Source organism: Zea mays, chromosome 5, assembly GCF_902167145.1.
Source record: "Zea mays cultivar B73 chromosome 5, Zm-B73-REFERENCE-NAM-5.0, whole genome shotgun sequence".
NCBI lineage: Eukaryota > Viridiplantae > Streptophyta > Magnoliopsida > Poales > Poaceae > Zea > Zea mays.
This window is the reverse complement of record NC_050100.1, coordinates 185,784,885-185,806,390: the sequence shown is the minus strand read 5'-3', so window position 1 is coordinate 185,806,390 and position 21,506 is coordinate 185,784,885. Positions and strand designations below refer to the sequence as shown.

The 21,506-nt window shown below is 44.1% G+C and overlaps 1 protein-coding gene and 1 pseudogene across 2 annotated transcripts; both read right to left on the bottom strand.

Moving 5' to 3' along the window:
- Nucleotides 1-5,647: 5,647 nt before the first annotated feature.
- LOC103627392 (transcription factor bHLH128) lies at nucleotides 5,648-12,537 on the bottom strand. Of its 2 annotated transcripts, XM_008647681.3 has the most exons (7): nucleotides 11,679-12,537; nucleotides 7,378-7,739; nucleotides 7,131-7,268; nucleotides 6,942-7,007; nucleotides 6,528-6,596; nucleotides 6,217-6,308; nucleotides 5,648-6,099 (listed from the first exon to the last, which is right to left on the bottom strand). In XM_008647681.3, the coding sequence occupies exons 1-6, from the start codon at nucleotides 11,971-11,973 to the stop codon at nucleotides 6,261-6,263; spliced, it is 978 nt and encodes a 325-aa protein (XP_008645903.1). In that variant the 5' UTR covers nucleotides 11,974-12,537; the 3' UTR covers nucleotides 5,648-6,099; nucleotides 6,217-6,260. The 2 variants fall into 2 exon arrangements, with proteins under 2 accessions (XP_008645903.1, XP_008645902.1); XM_008647680.4 differs by having other exon boundaries at nucleotides 5,648-6,308.
- Nucleotides 12,538-18,681: 6,144 nt separating this feature from the next.
- LOC103627391 (WPP domain-associated protein-like) lies at nucleotides 18,682-21,020 on the bottom strand (annotated as a pseudogene).
- Between the last annotated feature and the right edge of the window lie 486 nt (nucleotides 21,021-21,506).

Sequence of the window (21,506 nt, the reverse complement as noted above, 5' to 3'; positions counted from 1 at the left end):
GTTTTTGCCAGACTGCTTGGAAAGCATTTCTTGTCATAAACAAAGACTACAAGCTGGACCTAGGATCTTTGGGCTGATTATCTCAAAATCAGCCCGAAGATCGGGGGCTTGTGGGGGACAGATATCCCCCGGGTCCACTAGAAGGATAAAAGACCTCACGGAAGGCCCAAGGGCCCAATAAATCGTAAGGTCACTCCTTCATGGGCCTGGGGAGGAACGACCAGTGAAGCAGATCGACATAAGGCCGGGTTGGTGCAAGCCCGGACGGCCCCACAGCGTTGAGCAAACGACCGCAACAGAAGATCCGACTTTCCCGCGCTGGAGCCCCGTACGACGGAACCAGGCGAGGATAAGTCGGCAGAATCATAGGAAGATAGACTAAAACGGTTCACTATCCTTTAGGTGCACATTGTTATCATATCCACATGTATTGCCCCACGGTCGAATATATAAGGCCTAGGGGGCACCTCTTCAGAACGATCGATCCCATTATTACTCAGCCATCCACCTCAACTCTCTACGAGCTATCTTGTAACCCATACACAAAGCATACTCGCCAGGACGTAGGGTGTTACGCATTTCAAAGCGGCCCGAACCTGTAAACACTGTCCATTGTTCCTCGTGCATCTGGCACGAACCATTTAGCTACAGTCGGCGACACCGTCCTACTCCTAAAAACACCTTGAGGGGCAACCCCGGGTGTGCGGTCGGACCCAAAACACTGACAAGTTCATGTGGTTGTTCTGAAACCACACAAATCTACCGGCAACAAGCGCTAACTCCTCGTTCCCAAGAAACTCAATCTACTCCTCTATAATAGACACCAAAGAGAACAAATCAAACATAATGGATGAAGGGTTAACTACCACATCTTGAGACAAAGATTATGGTGGGTGCACCAAATTCTCAATCTTGGCTTGAGTTTGGTGGTCAATCGTTGTGGATTTGAGCTTGTTGAATAGCTCATCCATAGCGAGGGTCTCATGGTTTCGTGACTCAATGATAGACAACACTTTCATCTCCCAAACACTCTGATCTAGGGTGTGGAGCAACTTGATCATAATAGGATAGTTGCACCTTGTTTGAATGCATCTTGTTCACGACCAACATAAACGTGAAAACATGGAACCCATAGACTCCCCAGTCAACTAAACAATGTTCTCATGCCCTGATTGGCATGTCTCAAAGACTCTGGTCTTGATATAGTCATTGCCCTCGTGGAATTTCTTTAGGGTAGACCAGATCTCGTGAGTAGTACCGATATATCCAACTTGATCAAACTTAAAAGTAAGAAACATGAGAAAAACATTATGGACACTTTTGTTTTCATCATGGCTCTCCACTTGGAAGTGGGGATGTAAACATGTATAGAATCTTAACCTACCCATACCACGTGGGTAATTTTACCTGTTGAGTAACCCACATCCGTTAAGAAAGTATAAATATGCCAATCACTCAAAATATCAAACAAACACGAAAAAAATTAAGTTCAACTTTAAATATAACAAATCATATGATTACATAACTTGATAGATAATCAAAGGCTACCTAGAGAAGGGTTTTCTTTTAATTAAGATGGGCCTTATTAGATGGTAATAGTGGTATGATGCAGGTATATTTTACTCACGAATACATGAGTGTGGGTAGTACCCACCCATACCCATACATGTCTACCCTATGGGTAGAGGTTCTTGCCCATTAACATATCCACGAATAAAGAAATCATCCCTTACCAGCCTTCATATCAGGTAAAAACCATCGGGTATTTGGTTTTTGGGTACCCATTGTCATCTCTACTTGGGAGGGAGCAGCTCGAACATGAAGGACCACGTAGGTGTTGTCTAGACATATCTTCCAAGCACATGAGCCAATGCTTTGAAGATATAACCAACTAGTGATTGAATACTTTAGAAAAGTTCATAGGGGAACACACAAACCCAAACAAACATATCAAAAAACAAACTCCTAGAACTATGAAATCACTCAAAACAAAGATTTGTCTAGATGAGCATGACAATGTTGCTCCACGAGTGACACTATTTCTCCTTGACAGTGCTACTCTATGAGTGCTAGTGTCGCTCAACCTATTGCCAAAGTGTCCAAAACCAAGGCTCTAAATGGCAAAATTGATTCAAACAAACTTCAATTGAGCTAAATTTTTACACACCTTCGCATGATATTTTAAAAGTGTCAAAAAATAAGATTCATAAGATTAAATCTTCAACCACAAACACTTTTAAATCGTGGTTTTCTCAAAATCGATCAATATTTTGGATTTTCATGCTCAAGTGGAATCTTCCCAAACCATTTGGTGGCAATGATCCTTGAAGGTACCTGCACATTTATATTCAATCCTTAAGTTCCTAAGAACTCAGATTCAAAAGACCCATTGAAAGATCAAAACAGAAGAGACCAAAAGGGAAAATCCAAATCGATAACCTAATAAAGTCAAAAGAGCATGAGAATGGATTTCACCGTACACCTACATGGTAATGGTCGTGTTCCCATATCTAAAAATACATAGATGAAGAATAGTTTACTAAAACATTTATAGATCTAAATAGTATTCTAAAGAAAGATAAAGCCTAAAAACTAAACACTAGATAGAAACATGAGATGTGGTTGGCTCGGGGTAGCTCTCCTCTTATTTATAGAGGCTATTTTATATTCCTAATACACCTCTAGATATTTTAGAATTAAAGTGTTAAACTACTTAGCTAGGAGCATAATGGTCTAAATCTCAAACCATTGATATGACGATCATGCTCCCTTCAAGGATTTGTTTTGTCTTGACGCAACCTCCACAATGGTTCTACATGTCGCCTCTGATTCCCATAAGAACCTTGCTCCAAGTTTTGAGGTCAAACCCATGAAACTGTCGTTGGGTGATTTTGAGGCTCAACCACCAAACCATTGTAGGTAATGTATTCCATATGTGCCCTCACATCCTAAAAACATGTCGCACCCGTTCTCGACCGTGTTGACGACATTATCTGCTCCATCATGTCCTTGTGTCTATCGGTATCACTAGGTGTCAGCCATCGTATCTAGTCACTCGACTTTTTTAGTCCCTCGGTCAAGTCCTAATGCTCGTCCTTCACCGCTTTTGGTCCATCGAAATGAACCACATGACTTTCACTTTCGTCGTCGACCTGCGACTTTAGACTCCATACTTACACACCACAACCAAGTGACATGCTACACACACTCATGTCCATAATAGTCCATCAGACTTAAACTAAGACGCTACTACGTTGGCAATCACTCCTTATAAACTCAAACCACAAGGGCATATTTTAAGCTTGTAATCGCACCTTGCTTTTCTTGCTATTGTTGTTCGTTCTAGTTGGTTGTTTGCCACTACGTTAGCTATTTGTAGCACGCGCTACGAGTATTCTACCATGTAGTTGCTTGTTTAATTATCTTTCTCTTAGGCCGGGTACAATGTGGGTCGATACTGAAAGTCACCTAGAGGGGGGGTGAATAGGGCGAATCTGAAATTTACAAACTTAATCATAACTACAAGCCGGGTTAGCGTTAGAAATATAAACGAGTCCGAGAGAGAGGGTGCAAAATAAATCGCAAGCGAATAAAGAGTGTGACACGCGGATTTGTTTTACCGAGGTTTGGTTCTTGCAAACCTACTCCCCGTTGAGGCGGTCACAAAGACCGGGTGTCTTTCAACCCTTTCCCTCTCTCAAACGATCCCTCGGACCGAGTGAGCTTCTCTTCTCAAATCAATTGGGAATCAAACTTCCCGCAAGGACCACCACACAATTGGTGTCTCTTGCCTTGCTTACAATTGAGATGATCGCAAGAAAGAATGAAAGAAGGAAGCAATCCAAGCGCAAGAGCTCAAAAGAACACAACAAATCTCTCTCACTAATCTCTAAAGCCTTGTGTGGAATTGGGAGAGGATTTGATCACTTTGGTGTGTCTTGTATTGAATGCTTAGCTCTTGTAAGGTGTAGAAGTGTAGAAACTTGGATGACTTGAATGCGGGGTGGTTGGGGGTATTTATAACCCCAACCACCAAACTAGCCGTTTGGTGAAGGCTGCAGTCGACGGGCGCACCGGACAGTCCGGTGCGCCACCGGACACTGTCCGGTGCGCCAGCCACGTCACCAGGCCGTTGGGTTCCGACCGTTGGAGCTCTGTCTTGTGGGCCCGCCTGGCTGTCCGGTGGTGCACCGGACATGTCCTGTAGACTGTCCGGTGTGCCACCCGCGCGTGCACTGCTCTTTAGCGCGCGCAGGCGCGCATTTAATGCGTTGCAGTCGACCGTTGGCGCGAAGTAGTCGTTGCTCCGCTGGCTCACCGGACAGTCCGGTGTGCACCGGACATGTCCGGTGAATTTTAGCGGAGCAAAAATCCAAAGCTGGCGAGTTCAGAGTCGCTCTCCTCTGGGGCACCGGACACAGTCCGGTGGTACACCGGACAGTCCGGTGAATTATAGCGATGCGCCTCTGAGAATTCCCGAAGGTGCGAAGTTTAGCTTGGAGTCCGGTGCGCCAGACCAGGGCACACTTCGGTTATCCCTTGCTCTTTTTGTTGAACCCTTTTCTTGGTCTTTTTATTGACTTTTTGTGAACCTTTGGCACCTGTATAACTTATAGACTAGAGCAAACTAGTTAGTCCAATTATTTGTGTTGGGCAATTCAACCACCAAAATCAATTAGGAAAATAGGTGTAAGCCTAATTCCCTTTCAGATACCGACCGTTGGCGTGGTAATCTAGGCAGTCAGTACTGACCGAGACGATCACAGCATCGGTCGACTCGATTGGCCAGTTGGTTGGGTTGTCGACTAGTCAATCCGAGCGGTACCGCCTTCGTTGGAGCTCACGCGGTCGATACTGACCGACGCGTTGAGGCTGCGACCGAAACCAATTGGACACGGTCGGTATCGCTCGCCATTTGTACACGTGTCAGCATCTGATTGTCCTATTCAATTTCAAGCGTTTGAATTTGAAAGAGAATTTAAAAAATCCTGAAGTCACACCTATAAATAAGGGGGGTTCCTTCCCTTCTTTCACTCACATTCACATTTCCTTCTTTCATTCATATTCAACCATGTTCATACATTTCCATCTCTATTTAGGTGGAATCCGAACTATGGAACTTACGCCTCCATCGAAGAATCAATTTCTATTACACCACATGGGTTGATCTTGTAGCCAGTACAAGAACACCAAGTGGTACAATAGAAACTAGTTCTTGAATAGAATCATGATCATCGAACTGAACGAAAACGTTGTCCTTTTATTGTTTTTAGATTTAATGAACTTTGTTTGATTTATACAATATTATTTATTGAACTAGCTATATGTTTTTAATGTTTTTTGATATTTGAATTAAAACCCATGTTTCGTTGTGCATCGAGTCTGAAAATAAAAGCTGACATGACGTTGATATGACTATAGGCTGACAGTATAGACTGCACACTGAAAAGTTCTGGTAGATAAATGTTGACAGTGGTAGATACAGACCGGCTGGTCAATAGTGATATGACGTTATTAGATACAACCCCTGTGCATTAGAGCCATCCTTAATGAAACACATGACACATTCAAAAAAAAAGTTTATTAAATTTCACGGCAAAACTTCCCCTATCTTATAAAGAAGTATTGTGCTGAGTCTATATGCAAATACCCTCTTCTGAAATAATACAGATCTATTATAATGCCTATTGAAACAATTATAAGTTTAAGAAATATATACAAAAACATCACCAAAGCCTTTATATCTGTATAAAAGCCTAAAAGCCCTTTCTTTTACCTTATACAAAAGAAAAAAAAAAGGAGCCTCTTCTTCTGACGTCAGTCAACAAATATTAATTATACTAAATATCAAAATAAAATTAAGCAGCTTGTTTAAATAAATAGCAAAACTGTTTTCAGATCCTAAAAGAGATCTAAAATTGGAGTTGAACATCAAGCAGGAACAGAAGAAATCCAAGGATCATCGGATCAGACTAGGAGGGCCGCCCATTTTAGCACTGCACTGCACTGGCTACTGGCTAGCTAGTTGCTCACATGGGTCTTCGTTGCTTCGGTCTTCGGAAAAGGTGGAGCAGTAGGTAATCCGACATGTTGTTGTAACTAAAATTAGATGGCTGTCTGTCATGTCTTCATCCATGTACATTCCTCTCATCAAGGACACTGAAGGTAAGGGCACGTATCAACTATGAACCGCTACAGATATGATAGACGACGTACGTGTTTCTGCTCTCTTGGTCCGATCCCCCGGCCGTCGTGAATCGCTATCGCTTTCGGCAGCAGGTACACTTCTCCTGTTCGTGTTTCAGAGCCTGCGGATCAAGGAAAAGGCATCAAGTTAGATGGCCTCTTGTGTGCTGCTGGCAAGAATATAATTATAATATAATACCAGCTTGTGATCAGTCGAAACTGAAACGCATTCGTCTTCAGATCAGTGTACTCTCTCTAGAAAAGGCATTAACGTACGTATATTCCTACATACATATACATGCACACGCACGCACGTACGTACGTACGTAGATTATTATTACCTGCAGCTCGCTCTGCAGGCCCCTGATGTGCTCAACTGCAAGGTCCAACATGTCCGCGGTGCTCGTTTGCTGTGGCATCAACACACATGCATATGATAAGCAAGATCGCCTTCAGTTAAAATTTCTTTCGCTTCTAGTTAGTGTTCAGTAAGATAGTTTGCTTAATTAGATACTCCGATCCCATGCATCTCCATTATTGCTCTGCCTCGTGCAGGACTGCAGGTATTAGCTAGATGCACAAACTAGAACTGCTGCTTTGCACAGTGATCATCATTCTATATATGTATCATCTGAGTGGTCTGACGACGCCGCCTCGATCTCTTAGAATTAATCTATGCATTACGCGCAAGAAAACCTTTGCAAATTGCGACGCCATAGTCTCATAGATGAACTACTCACGTGTAGTAGTTATACCTTGTCCATGTTGGGCACGAGGTCCTGGAGCTTCCTGAGCTTCTCGCTGATCCTCGTCCTCCTCTCCTGCACCACCATATATATATGTAACTAAACGACCGGTGAACAACATAACCGCTCCTGCTTGCGGCTGCGAAAACATGACGATAATGTTTGGGCATGCATATACGAACGAACGAACGCACGCACCCTCTCGGCGATGCTCCTGGGGTGCGTGGCGCACCCGCGCTTGGCGCGCACTTTGAACGGCACCTGGTCTTGCTGCAGCTGCACGTACCTGTCCATGCCCGCCATCTCTAGCGCCGTACCCGCCATGGCGCCGCTAAACTGCACGCAGTATCCATTACACGCACGCAGATCCATCGATCAGACACAGAGAACGCGGACGACGACGACGCGTAGATGCTTAATTACTTAATTAGTCTTCCATGCATACCTGAGGGTCGTATGCGCCGAGGGTGGTAATGATGTCCCTGGACTCCTCCCACGGCCCAACGATGGAGAACCCGCCGGCCGAGTACGAGCGCGCCGCCGCGGCGGCACCGCTGCTCTCGCCAGCAGAGCCGCGGCCCGCGCGGTCGCCCATCATGCCGCCCGGGAAGGCGCCGTCCTCGGAGATCCGCGAGAGGTGGCCCGCGGCCGCGCCCAGCTGCTGGCCCTGCTGCGCACCGGTGAAGTTGAACTCGGGCGTCTTCATCTTCCGGGCACTGCTGCCACTGGCATTGGCGGCCGTTGATGGATCATGCTGCTGACCTTCGACGCCACCACCGCCTCCGGCTTTATTTGAGCGTGGATACCCTGCGTAGTTTATTCCCATTAATTCCAACCAGCCGCGCACTATATTATCTAACTGTCAGCTTTTTCGATCGAGAGATTAAATAAGCTGTCAACTTGCCAAGATGGTTAATGCATGGACTGAACCAGTGGGCAACTAGCTAATTTACAAACTTGACTGTCCATTTGGTAGCTCTTCCTGATGACGAAGAAGAAATCTGACGCTAGCTCTTGTCGAACTAATTTAAACACGGAGATCAGAATAACGGAAGACGTCGGCCAAACTATACAAGATCCGGTGTGGCCGTTAGGAGGAGGATCGCACAAAGTGCCAAGACACTTTGCAACTTGCATATATAGGCTACTGTTTTTAGCAAGACGGCGGTGACGTCATGGTGGAGCCGTCAGCTGAACCTGGACTGCAGACACCGCCGGGCCCACCGCAGCCAAGTGGGCGTGCCATGTGGTCCCCTACCTTTGATTAACACAAGTGGCTGCCTTGGTTAGGGTTTGAGGCACTAATTAACACCCCCATTAATTAGTGTGAGCCTCATATAATTCACAACTTGGCCAACCTAGACCAGAATCTAGCCCCTCCAGAGAAAGCAGTAGCCAACCCTGCCATGTGGGATCCATTTGGTAGTATTGACCTCCGTTTCGAAAGAAGTATCGTCGTTAGTTAGGGCATGCACCGTGATGATGTCATGCACCTTTGTAGTAGCAGAATTGGTTTGCTTGAGACAAGTTCTGGTTTTCAATTCAATAATGCTCCGTTTAGATGTCGATATTGGAAGGCATAGAATTGAACTGGGTTCAATACCAAATCAGCCATGTTATTGAAATGAGATATAATTCTTATTCTATTGTTTGGATGTCACTGAATTAGAGTTTGGAATTGTTTGGTCTAATTCCATGTAATACAGAGGGATGATGCTTTATATTGGGAGAGAAAGTTTCTAATTATAATCCAATTCTAGGGAATTGGCTCTCTGATTTTAAATCTCAATTCCATATACAACTAAATAATAGAATTCTAGAAAGCTGATTCCAATTTCTAATTCCATGCTCCAATATCTACATCTAAACGGGTATGAGATAAATTGTGTAGGCAACATATATATAAAGGTCTGACGGTATATTTGGCACCACAAGTGTGTTCTCTACTATGTGCATCCTAGTGTTTACATGAGTTTTCTCTTTATCTCCTTTGAGATTATTCCCTCGGATCCCAATATAAGCTTCCTCTAGGATTTCTAGGATAGTTTAAGGGATATGACAGAAGTCGCTTGCTTGTACTCCTTCATATATAAGGGCATGTACAACACCATTTAATATGGTTTCTTGAGTAGTCTCTAAGGGGCTAAGTGAAAAATACAAGAGATGGACACTTCGCGAAGAGCCCGTCTCTTCACGACTTTCCATACACGTTGTCTTTTAGCTGCATTGATGATCCAGTGTCTCAGGGATGTACCATGCAATCTCTTAGTCATCTCTTATACTTGAAAAACTAAACTGGTGTCTCAGTGTTGTACATGCCCTAAGGCTATTCTCAATGGGGGTTTCATTACACTGTTTCCAAGGTGCCATGTCAATATTTATCTAGAAAACAGTGTAAACAGAGTTTCATCACCATGAAACTCTCTCATATCTCTCTTCATCATGTTACATGTCATGTCGTCTACTTTGCTTATGTGTCATATCATTTAATAAGAATGAAACCCTTATGAAACTCGCATTAAGAATGGCCTAAGACAACACATACTTTGATTGGCCCAAGTCACGCAGGATATTAATTGTCCCTTACCCAAATAAGGTTGAGTATTTAATGAATGTTTTAATATATCCAAATACCTAATATCTTAATTTGGGACAAAATTCGAGTTGCTTTGGTTCTAGGGTAGATGGAGTAGTAGTACACTATATTAGCATTAATTTAATAAATAAAAAGTGAGAGGAGAAACAAACAATTGTTTTAATTTCAAATGAAAAACTTTAGCAAAGACCACCGATTATGACATACAAATAAGCTTATAAACCCATCGATATAGTAAGGGTTTCTTTAGCAAATTAGCAAGGCTTCTAGTAAAAGGTTTCACATGTAGCTTCTGTGGCTTTTCGAAGAAGTCTCCCAAACAATCACATGCGAGAACAACTTGTGAAGTCAAAATCAAGCAAAAAAAGTGATGAAGTGAAGCAGTTTTGGTCTAGAAGCCGAAGCCACAAAAAATGTACAGCCTGTTCGCTTGATACTGCTTCTATAGTATTTTTGTCTCTATTAACTGCAGCTGCAGCAATATGAACAACTGACTTAAATCTTAAGCGAACTAACCTGTTCCGGCTTCACCACTTTTGGACAAGCTAAATTTGCTAAGAAAGCCTAACTACATTACTATATATATAGTTAAGAATAGAAATTGCACTTGTTTGGCTGGCTTCAGACGAATCAAGGATGTGTGCTAATATGCCTTGTTTCTTTTTTTTTTTTAAAAAAAAGAGGTCATGTCAACATCAAGTTGTGCTCCTCCACTATCATATGTTATTCGTTTTATTATTTCCATATATAGTACTCTAGTTAAGGATTATCTACAGATTAGCGTTTTCCATCATACTATATATGTATAGATAGCTCAGCAGCAACTAAGGTGAAATAAACATTAGCATATAGAGACGCTAAGGAAAACTGTGTGCGGTAGTAGGTTGGAAGAGCATACAAAAGCATTTATATGTTTGACTCTAGAAAACTTCAGCAAATGGGTTGTTTTCTTATCCTCCACTAGAGAAAGAAGCCAACGTAACATGAGCCAACTCTGCTCCTCTCAATTAACTTTCGAGATTCTAGATATATATATAGTACCAAATGACATAGTGTACATGCATAATGACTTCACAACAACCGGTGCAGATTAATGAATGGATAAATGGAAGGCAATGGCGCACAACACGTCAGCATATTGCGCAAGTGGCAAAAAGAACTTTCAATTAACATTAGCTATATATACTGGTATTAGAAAATGAAACATATATATTGTGGACATGTGAGTTTAACAACAATATAGAAAACCATGACTTTCAAAATCCTAGACATCGATCACATTTCACTATCGAGGAGACCGTCGCAAACATAACCATTTTGTTCCCCGTCCCCTAGCAAACTAGGGGACTATGCAAGAGGCCACATGTATAAGCTAAGATTTTGAGGGGTGGAGGAGAAACCTGTTGCTTTTGTATTATATATACAATCTACTTATGCATATTGTGGTTTAAGATTTAATGCAAACTTCGTTCAGTAGCAAAGGGTCTGTAATTTTATGCTGAACAAAAGTTAATCCTTATATTAACCACCATGTGAGTGAGTACGTATTTGTGGCAGAAATTTAAGACCGATTAAAGTAACCATGGCAAGTTGAAACTGTAAAAGATGCCGGCGCTGCCCTCTCCATGGGCCATGGGCCATGGCATGCAAGGGGCAGCACAGCCAGCGAAAAGCCGCACGCGCGCGCGTCTGTTTATGCAAACTAGCTAGCTTGTGCGGCCTCATGTAGCAAAATTTCGGTACCGGCTCCCCGCTTTAAATCGACCAAAACGGGCAGGTAAAGTTCTGGCCAGTGCACGACACGGAACAAGACAACAAGTTGCAGAAACTTGTTAGCTAGTGGCCGGTGCACTAGCTTAGTAGATTTCCTTTGCGGCGGCCGGCCGGCGCCTATCATCAATGCAACAAAAAACCACGCCCTGCCTTCTGTTCGGCCTGCTTCTTCATGGGGGAATTGGCCATTTGTCGAAAGGGTTGGGTGCATGACTGTGGCCATTTATTAGGCATTACTACTGGCCAATGCAAATTGCTAGTTCCAAACTAAAATAATCATGCATGCTCTAGGACTAATTCGTGCCCCGCAGTTGGTGAAGATAAAGGAAAGCACACATGGAAATGGAACTGTGGTGTGGTTTCTCTCGCTAGCTCACCGTTGTCCACCACGAGGTTGGAGAAGAAGCCGACCGGCGAGCTGCTGTGCCGCGCCAGCATGTCCATGGACCCGTCGTTCCGCCTGTCCGCCGCGTCGATGCTACGACCATGTCCACCATCGTCGTGCCCGTGCCCCAGCGATATGTCGGCGCCTCCTCGGTACCGCAGGCCCGCCGCCGCCCTCTCGCCCGATGCGAGCCCGCCGTGCTGGTGGTGCTGGTGCCCGCCCGACGACGAGGAGGACGACGGCTCCCCGCCGCCGCCGCCGCCTCCAGCAGGCAGGAAGCGCCTCATGATGTCGATTGCCGAGTGCCGACAAACCCCAACCTCTCTCTATCTCTCTCTCCGCGAGAGAGAGGTCGACGGCAGCTGAGCGAGGGAGGATCGATCGAGCTAGCTAGCTAGGACGACGACGAGGCACGCGCGCGCGCGGTGGCCGGGACGTGGGTTTGTTTGTTTTGGCAGATGCGCGCGTGCGTTCTCGCGTAAAACTACGGCAACTGGACGATATGGGGAACACGGTGGGGTGGCGTGGTGGTGCTGCTGCTGCAAGTGGGCGTGGTGGGCTTAAAAGACCGGGCGGGGGTGAGGAGCCAGGCAGGCGGACGACGTGATTGGTTCTCGGGGCGTGTGGCGTGGTGCCGCGGAGGCGGAGGGGACCGCCCGCGCGCCATGGACTGGGCCGGGTGGGGTACCTAGGGTAGGTGCTGCCGCTGCTAGCTAGCTGCAAGTGGAAAGACCGGGACCGGGGCACGGGCATCTCTTCAGGGCCGGCCGCCCGACCTGCTCAGCTAGTCAGCCTCACCCATCGCTGGATTGCTCAGAGAAAGGGAAGGGAATGACTGCCCGGCTGCCCCCGCCGACGCCGCCGACTGGATTTGATGAAGAGATTGTCTCGCCTGCTGACGATAAGATTGCAATTATTAAGAACCACTTGCTATTGAGTGTAGTTTAATGACTATATTAAAACTGCACATAAGAAGACAAACGAGGAAAAATGCTGCCGGTTATATTTAACCCTTTCTAATAACATTAGTTTACATAGTGAAGGCTCCTCTATTTATAGCTCAAATTAGGATTCAGGTATATGGACCACGTGGGCCTTGTTTAGCCCATTAAGTTTCTCAACACTCTCTCTTAGCCCTAATGCTTGTGTGATGTTCATGTTCCAAAAACTTTGTAAAAATCTAGTGGGAAATTTTTGGAGAAAAGGGTACATAGTCCACGTTTGTTTGCTTTGTAGTTTGTTCGAATTGCCTCGTTAAAAATGTTAAGTTGGAAAGTTATATGAAAATTCACGTAAAGGAGAAGAGTACAACTCACTCAAATTTTAACCGGTCTTTAAGATTGTTTTGAGTACAATTTTGTGTTTTAACATTTATTTAGGACTATGCGAAGATTCTTCCCAATTGATGTAGAATTCCCTCTAAGCCTCATCATTCCAAGTCCTTAGGCTCATCTTTCAAAAGAGGATACGTGAAGGAATTTTGTGAACAAGTCTGTGAGTTTTCACATGACTTAGTGTGCAAATTTTTATCTCATTCATCTTATACAATTCATGTGCATACAAGAACTTGGAACTCATGTGCTTCGTAAGATTGCTCTTCACAAAGCTCATCTATACCCGCAACATAAGTTGTATTATCTTCGTAAATAATAGTGGGGGTTAGTTTGACATTTAAACCACACGATGACTGGATATGGTTGGTCATTCTTCGAAGCCATACACATTCACAGGAGGCTTTTATATAGTATGGTAGTTTTGGAGTGATTGGTCGAAGTTACATCTGAAGTCTTTATCGATGATCTCTAGGTTCCTTCATAGAGAAAAATATACCCCATCTGTGACTTGTGTGCATGTGAGTCAAATAAATAACCTACATCGACATATCCAACCAAGTTCAAATCTTGTTTTTTCTGATAGAATAAGCCTAGAACCTTGCTTCCTTAGAGACAACAGAAGATGTCCTTCATATGCTTCCATTGTCTTATAAGAGGTTCTGCACTATATCTTGCTAGTAAATTATGGCGAACACGATGCTTGCTCTAGTGCTATTCGCAAGATGCATGGGTGTTGTAATTGCACATATGTATGAATATTCATCTCCTAAGACTTCCTCCTCTTTTTTATATCTATATGGGTCTTGGTCTATTGAAATGGCCTTCCAACCATATAGGTCTTGGCAGGGTATGCCCTTTCAAATCCAAACCTTTCAACACTTTTTGTGTGTGGGTTGATTGGTGCACTAGTATACCTCTTTCAAAATGTTCAGTTGTAGACCTAAACAAAATTTGGTTTTCCACAAATTTTTTATTTCAAACTCAAACTCTAAGTATGAGCAAACTTCTTTAATTTCTTCATGTGTTCCAATGATGTTTAAGTCATCGATGTAGGCCAAGATTATACGGAATCCATTTGAGGATCATTGTATAAAGATACAAGGGAAATCTTCGTTATTTGTGTAGCCTTCTTGCTTAGAAAGTCACTCAAACAATTATACCACATTCTTCCTAATTGTTTGAGTTCATATAGTGATTTACTTAGTTTGACACTATAGCTCTATATTTCTCATCCTTGTTTGGTACGTGGACCCCTTCTAGAATTTTCATATAAATGTCGGTATCTAGATTCTCACAAAGATAGGTTGTAACATCATCCATTAATTTTGTGCTTAAATTTAAGTTGATTGCTAATGAGATCAAGTATCTCTAGGTATTCTTCCCATGACCAGAGAATAGGCTTCTACATAAACAACTCCTAGGCGTTGAGTGAAACCTTAAGGAACTGGCTTTGCTTTGTATCTTACAATTTCATCGTTTTCATTTCTTTTTTTGGGACAAATACCCACTTATAACCTATCGGATGTCTTTGGGGTGGTGAGCGGCTTATAGGTCCAAACACTTCTCTTTTGTCTAGAGAATTTAATTATGTGGTTATTTCTCTTTCGATTCTTTCCAATCTGGTCTTTTCTTGCTTTTCACGAGAGACACTAGCTTAGGATTGTGATCAATAATCAAAGCATCCATCTTTGTGAAATATATATCTATATTGGCTATTGCCCTATTTATACATTGTCATATGGACATGAATTTTATGGCCATTTTATTACATGGTGCTTCTTGCATTTCATTACTTGTTTTCGACACGAGGGCTAGTTAGCTTTCCATCGTCTTTGTGTGTGCCCATATTTAGGGTGGCTATTTCATTCAAAGAAAGGTTTAGCTCTCGAATTTCTTTCTTTTTTCTTCATTTCTAGTGCCATGTTTTAACCAGTTTCCCTTCTTCTTTTGGGGCATCTTTATGATTGGCCATGGCAAGTTCTCTTGCCTTCTTTTCTCGGGACGTCTCTAAGTACTTGGGGGGTTTAAGAAGCAAGGTTTTCTATTATTTTGTTTCGAGGCCGATAGGTAACTTTCATTTTTCTTTGGTATTCCAACCCTTTTGGGTGCATTATATATATGCAGGAACATGGAACTTAGCCATGCTCTTGAAATCACAAAAATAGTCTGACACTTAAATTCTACTAAGTAAATATCTTTGGACTTTTAAATTTGCTTCTTTAGTGCAGGGGGTCATGAGTTGGAACACCAGTGGATTGTCATATGATTTCTGGACATTTCTCATCAAGTACGTGGTTGGAAGTTGTCTTCGTCAAAAAATGCAATCAGTGAATCTGTCTGTATGCAATTGTCGAGGCATGGTTCAAGATACCTGACTATGGATGCACTCTTGTAACTAACATGTTGTTGGGAATAGTCTCACATTGTCCGGTGAGAGTGTGAAAGCATGGTTTATAAGGTTGAGGGTGACAACCCCTATCAGGCTAGCTTTTTAGGGTGAGTGTTGGCCCAAGAGACCTAAAGCCCGCTGCTATACGTGCGGGCGCGTGTGTCGCGGCCCGACAGCCTGGGTGGGCGCGCCGTGTGTGCGGGCGGCCCCGACGGACACGCCATGTGTCGGCGGTCCGGTTCCAACAATTGGTATCAGAGCCAGGTTGGCCCAGTGCATTCTCAGACAAATCTCGGCTCACAATGTGTGAGCGGGAGATTGTTGGGAATAGTCCCACATTGTCTGGTGAGAGTGTGAAAGCATGGTTTATAAGGTTGAGGGTGACAACCCCTATCAGGCTAGCTTTTTAGGGTGAGTGTTGGCCCAAGAGACCTAAAGCCCGCTGCTATACGTGCGGGCGCGTGTGTCGCGGCCCGACAGCCTGGGTGGGCGCGCCGTGTGTGCGGGCGGCCCCGACGGACACGCCATGTGTCGGCGGTCCGGTTCCAACACATGTATCTAAACGTAGCGATGGACGATAACCGCTGCGGCGAGCGAACCAATTAACCAAATAGTCGAGATGTATATAAAAAAAGCGTTTATTTTGGCGGCATTATTTTGCTCTTTTTTCGAGCTCGGTCCGGCCGTCGACAGTGTAGCTGTAGCATCGAGCATCGCGTAGGATCGGAATCACGCGATGCCGTCGCTCCGATTATTATTCTTTGTTCCTCCCTTGCGCACGCAGCCTCTCGTGCTTCTTTACGCTGCTGGTCTTCGATCCTGAACTTTTCTTCTATTTGCAGCTAAGCTAATACGTACTACAGACTACAGTAGTAACGGCTGACTGTGTTGGACGGAGACGACCCGCCGCCCCAGCCGACCGTCGGTCTCCCGCCGCGCGCGCACTACAACGCAGCAGCCCGGACGGTTTGGCTGGGGCGAAGCGGCACCACCATTCGGTTTTTTCCGTACGCACGCCCGGACGCCCGACGACGGCCGTCATGGGAGGGATAAAAGTATCGCGCAACTTGGCCAAGTTCCATGCAGGAGGTGCCGGGCTGCCGGCGGCCTCGATTCGATCCTCGCCAGGTTCATGCACCCAGCCGGGCGGGCCGCGGGCAACGACGACCGCGATTCAGGCCGGACCCGCATGTATGATGTATGTATCCATATCATCGTACCTACCTGACTTGGTTCGAGTATCTGGTTACTACTACTTCCTTCCTCCCTTCATATATATACTAGTTGTGTGCCCGTGCGTTGCAACGGGAGTACGCTGGGATGAACATCGATATATATCTGATCGGATCTTATATTTTTCTTAGGGGTCTAGAGAAAGTTTGCTCGGAAGCCCATCTAGTTAGGTGTCCGTGCGTTGCAACGCAATACAAAATATTGGATAAAATGTCTGGTTATCTATGTGTTCAATAGTATATCCGAAAGAGAAGCATAAAAAAGCAGATGAGTGAGAGAGTGAAATAGAGACAGATGCAAGTGCACCGTACAAAAAAGCATACATGTGTACAATGGCCATGATACAAATAATAGCTTGCAAGTTTATAAAAAATAGAATACAACAGAATTGGACATTAGCATACACTGTTTTAATGGTTGCACATATAAATACAATCTTTCAGCGAATTTAAGTTGAGTTGCTAGTGTTGTACATATATATAAGGAGCTAACGGACGACTATATAGCACACACAAGCTGTCAGCTAGCGCCTCCAGCCCATCCATCGGTCCCTACCGCTTGACAGATTCTGCAAGCTCCTCTCAACCGCACCTCCATGTTCTGCAATACACACAGAAAAGTACAAGTAGAACAAGTCTAGTCAAATCCATCATTTGATGATTGTAGTTCTAATCACTAATGAAAAATGAGATGGAACGAAGAAAGAAACAAGATCTAGGCGACCACATGCATTAGGAGGGAGATATGGCATATCAAGGAAAGTTGGAACAAAAGAAAATAGTGATAAACAACTATTAATAGGCTATGGTACTTTTCTCAAAAAAGGCTAAGAATATATACCTAAAAGAAGCTTCTGAAACTGCTCCAATCAATTAGTAGGCTATGCTACAAACCTTAAGAAGAAATATGCATAGAAAACCAAATGTACAAGGCTGTAGAGGATGTTTTTTTGTATCCATAAATTTCTGCAACTAAAAGCTAGCGGGATTGAAGAATTAGTTCACAATGTAGAAATCACGAGCCCCATCGTGGTCACTCTGTCACGCGACGCGCCGGAACAGCCTGTGCACGGACAGTAGCGGTCGACCACCAAGTGTTTGATTGAGGACCTCAGAGGGCGAGCTGCTTGCTAGAGCCAAAAACAACGATCAAGGGGAGGCAGGTGGTGGACTCACCATCCTGATACTCGATGCTCGATGGCGGAGAGGTAGTCTACGCCAAAAAAGATGGGGAGGTGGGAAAACAATCAGGGGGAGGCGGACAGAGGACTCACCGTGCTGATGCTCGATGGCGGAGAGGCAGTCTGATCCAAAAATGATTAGAGTGGGAGGTTGTTGTTGCGGAACCGGCATAGGCAACATTTGTTGCCAGCGGAGGGAGGCGGTGGGGGCGAGGCGTCGCGGCAGTCGCATGACTTGGCGACCGTGAGGCGGTAGGGTAGGTTTCGCGACACGGAGCTGCGATATCGGTGTGTGCTGGTGCTGCAACTGCCATGGGCGGCAGCGCTATAGTGGGCTGTCGTGCTTTATACGAGGACATAGGAGGATGGGGAGGTGGTGCTGAATCATGGCATGGGATGAGATCAGGAGACGGGAAACCCTCCACTTCTTTGCCTCCGTGGTCGACGTAAGCGCGACCTCCATGGCTTCGCCTGCGTCGTTCGATCCCGGCAGACCGCCTGCGAGGGATTCGGTGCCTTCCTGCATCCCCGTGGTGAGGCCTCCTCGTCCTCGCCTCACCTCCACCCCAGTCGAGTAGGGGGTGCGCGCATCATGGAAGACGACGACTTGTAGGATTTGCGCGTGGATGACGGCTGCTTGCTGGATTGTTTCATCGACATGGTCACAAAGTAGGCAGCTCTCTGGATGCTCAAGGCCACGACGAGAAAGGCAGTCAGGCGTCCAGGTACAGTTCAAAGCGGCCAGCCAAAGGAAATACTTGCGTTTCGGCGGAGCCCAGCTCTATTTTTTTGTCTCCAGCATTCGACATGTTCATTTCACAGTGGGTGGACCATGATCGCGTCCAATGAGTAGCAATATGATCAATCTAGATGGAGGAAAGATACTCATCAACACAGAGTGGGGATAAATAAATTTTATGCTTACAATGTAGTTAACATTTTCTCTATTCCATGGCCTAGGCTGCTAACTAAGCAAGTAACAACCCTATTCTCTAACCAACAAGCACGTGACAACGTGAGCACAATGCCATATGTACATAGTTTCAGATTTCTAGTCATCATTGCAGATAAAAACAGCTACCACTTGCATCGCATAAGATCAGCAAGGCAGCTATTGGTTCACTTGGCACTAAGATATACTGCAGGTCAGGATCTGGAAATTCTAAAACCTCAGTTCAATAGGATCCTTCACTTGGTCTGCAGCTGCAGGCGTGGAACACGGATAAGCACATGAGAAACATTAGCTATACCAAGGGAGATCCCACCATACCGCCTCCTCGTTCATGTTGCATCGCCTTCGTTCTGTTTACTTCTCAGATCTGCAACAAGCTTGCACGTCTTCATGAAAGCGTCTAGCAGCTGCATACAAAGGAAACCATGCTAACTTTTGTGATGTTCTAAACATTAACTATACTGGACCATTGCAAAATACATGGATGGACGCAAAGCATGCATGCTATCTCCAGCTGAGATACTTACACCAGGATGCTGCTGCAAGGTAGGAGAGTAATGATCGAGAGCTAAATATATCTTTCGGAGAAGGCTCAACTATGTGGTGATCTTATCGCCCAATACCATAACCTGGCCACCTAGAAAACTTTTCAGAGTTCCTACATGATCGATTTATATAATCATATATCATGTGCTGTTCTTGTAGTCAAAACAAAAATTCAATTCTAGAACTACCTTGGCTTCAGCCTTTTGGAGCTCAGAACGCCTCGCTTCAATCATTTGTTTATACCAAAGCCCTATCTTTGTTAGTACCATGGCTTGTCTGACCATGTGGTTGCAGTGATCGCTAAGTTCCTCTGACCTGAAACGGCCAATGCACGACATTGGAATCGTGTTTTTGAAAAAAAAAGAAATAAAAATGCCTGGGAAGCAAAATGTAATGAAGATGAACACAAACAAACCTGTTCTCGGTTCTTTCCGCTGACATATTTTTGATAGTTTCATGATAGATACTAAAATGCACTCCAGCTGCTTCTCTTGCTCATTCCTACTGAGGCTACTACTGCGATCCATATTTTTGTTGTTCATTTCTTTGAGGACACATGACGTTTGCTCTAAGCTTGAGTCTAGTTTCACAAGTTCGTCATACCTTGAATCGTCCGCATTTGATCTTCTCGGTGACATGCAAGGCTCAACCTCAATGTCACGCAGAACAATTTCTGTGCTATCTTGTTTTATGGCTTCTGGAACTTCCTGGTCACTGTGGATCAATCATTCCTTTTCTAACTCAGCTAACTTCTCCTTTAACCTGTGATTTTCTTCGTTATATAGGCATAATGCCTCATCCTTTTCAGATATTGCAGATTCAAGTGAAGACAATTTTGCACTAAGATTTAGAGCAGCACCATCCATATTGTCCTTATAGTCATCAAGCAAATGTTTTGTAACAGTTTGGTACATTCCTTCTCTAATATCACATTCAATTCTGAGGTCCTCACAGTCTTCTCTAACTTTATCAATTTGTCTCAGGAGCTCTTCTTCCGACAGCATCTGCATTGACAGTTCTATACTGGCTTCAGATAGCCGGGATGATAATGCCTTAATGTCCTTCATCCTGTCTGCAAGCAACCCTCGAAAATGCTGATTTTCATAGAACAAAGCATCGATTCTGCTCATCAATCTGCATCTTTCATCGAGTTCATCATGGGTCATGCAGATTGCAGGTACCTTTATATTCTTGGAAATGATTTGGTCCATTCTCAATACAAGCTCTGGAATTTTCTTTCTCAAAGGTTCAAATTCGATGTCATTCTTGAGAGAATGTGACCCCTTCTCTCGTTTGAGCCTGAACAGTTCTTCGGTCTTCTCTTGCAAAGCTGATTTGTGCATCCTTTTCATTTTGCTGATCTCAGACTTAAAGTAGGTTATCACTTGCTCTCTAGTCATACCATTGAGATGGTGAAAGTCAGACTTTTCTGAGATGACATCCTTTGCACCAAATGATTTTTGCTTCCTGAAACTCTTGTTGTCCTCAGCGCGTGGAGAACGATCATCTCTGGATTTCTTTCCAAAGAAATTGTACTTCCATCTGTTACTCTTGCTGCCTGGACTTTCATTCTTGCCGTTAGAAATATGAGCTTCTGGTGCTAAAGGCAGTAGTAGCTTACAAAGAGCGCCAAGGTCTTCGCGCATGGCGGCAAACTGAGTTATGGCTTCCTTCCAGTTCCTGCTCATGGTGTTTGTGATGCTCATTTGCGCGTACAGATTCCTCTCTAGCTCCTCCTGCAGGCCATTGGCGCACTCTCCGATGATGGCACCGAACACTTCCAGCTGCAGCTCATTCTCCGACTGCTGATCAGACACCGACGAGTTGACCGAACCAAGTAGGGATGAAAACGGTAATCCGAACTGTTAGAACAAATTTAATATTTTAAAATAGATATATATAAAATTTAATTTTGATCTTTTCTTATGTTATCAAGCACATTAGTACACATATGAATAAAATATTACACAAATTATTTTATGTATTATTTGCTCCCTACAACACGAAACGTTGAAAAAATTACCGAATTTATTTCCGAATCCATACCGAAGTTTATATCTATTATTTAAGAAAATATAGAATGAATTTGAGGTTTACCTTTCATGAATCTTTACAAGCTGGACGTTAAAAACAAGAATACAAATTTGTATTGTAGATTATATATCTTATTTATTCGCAATCAAAGA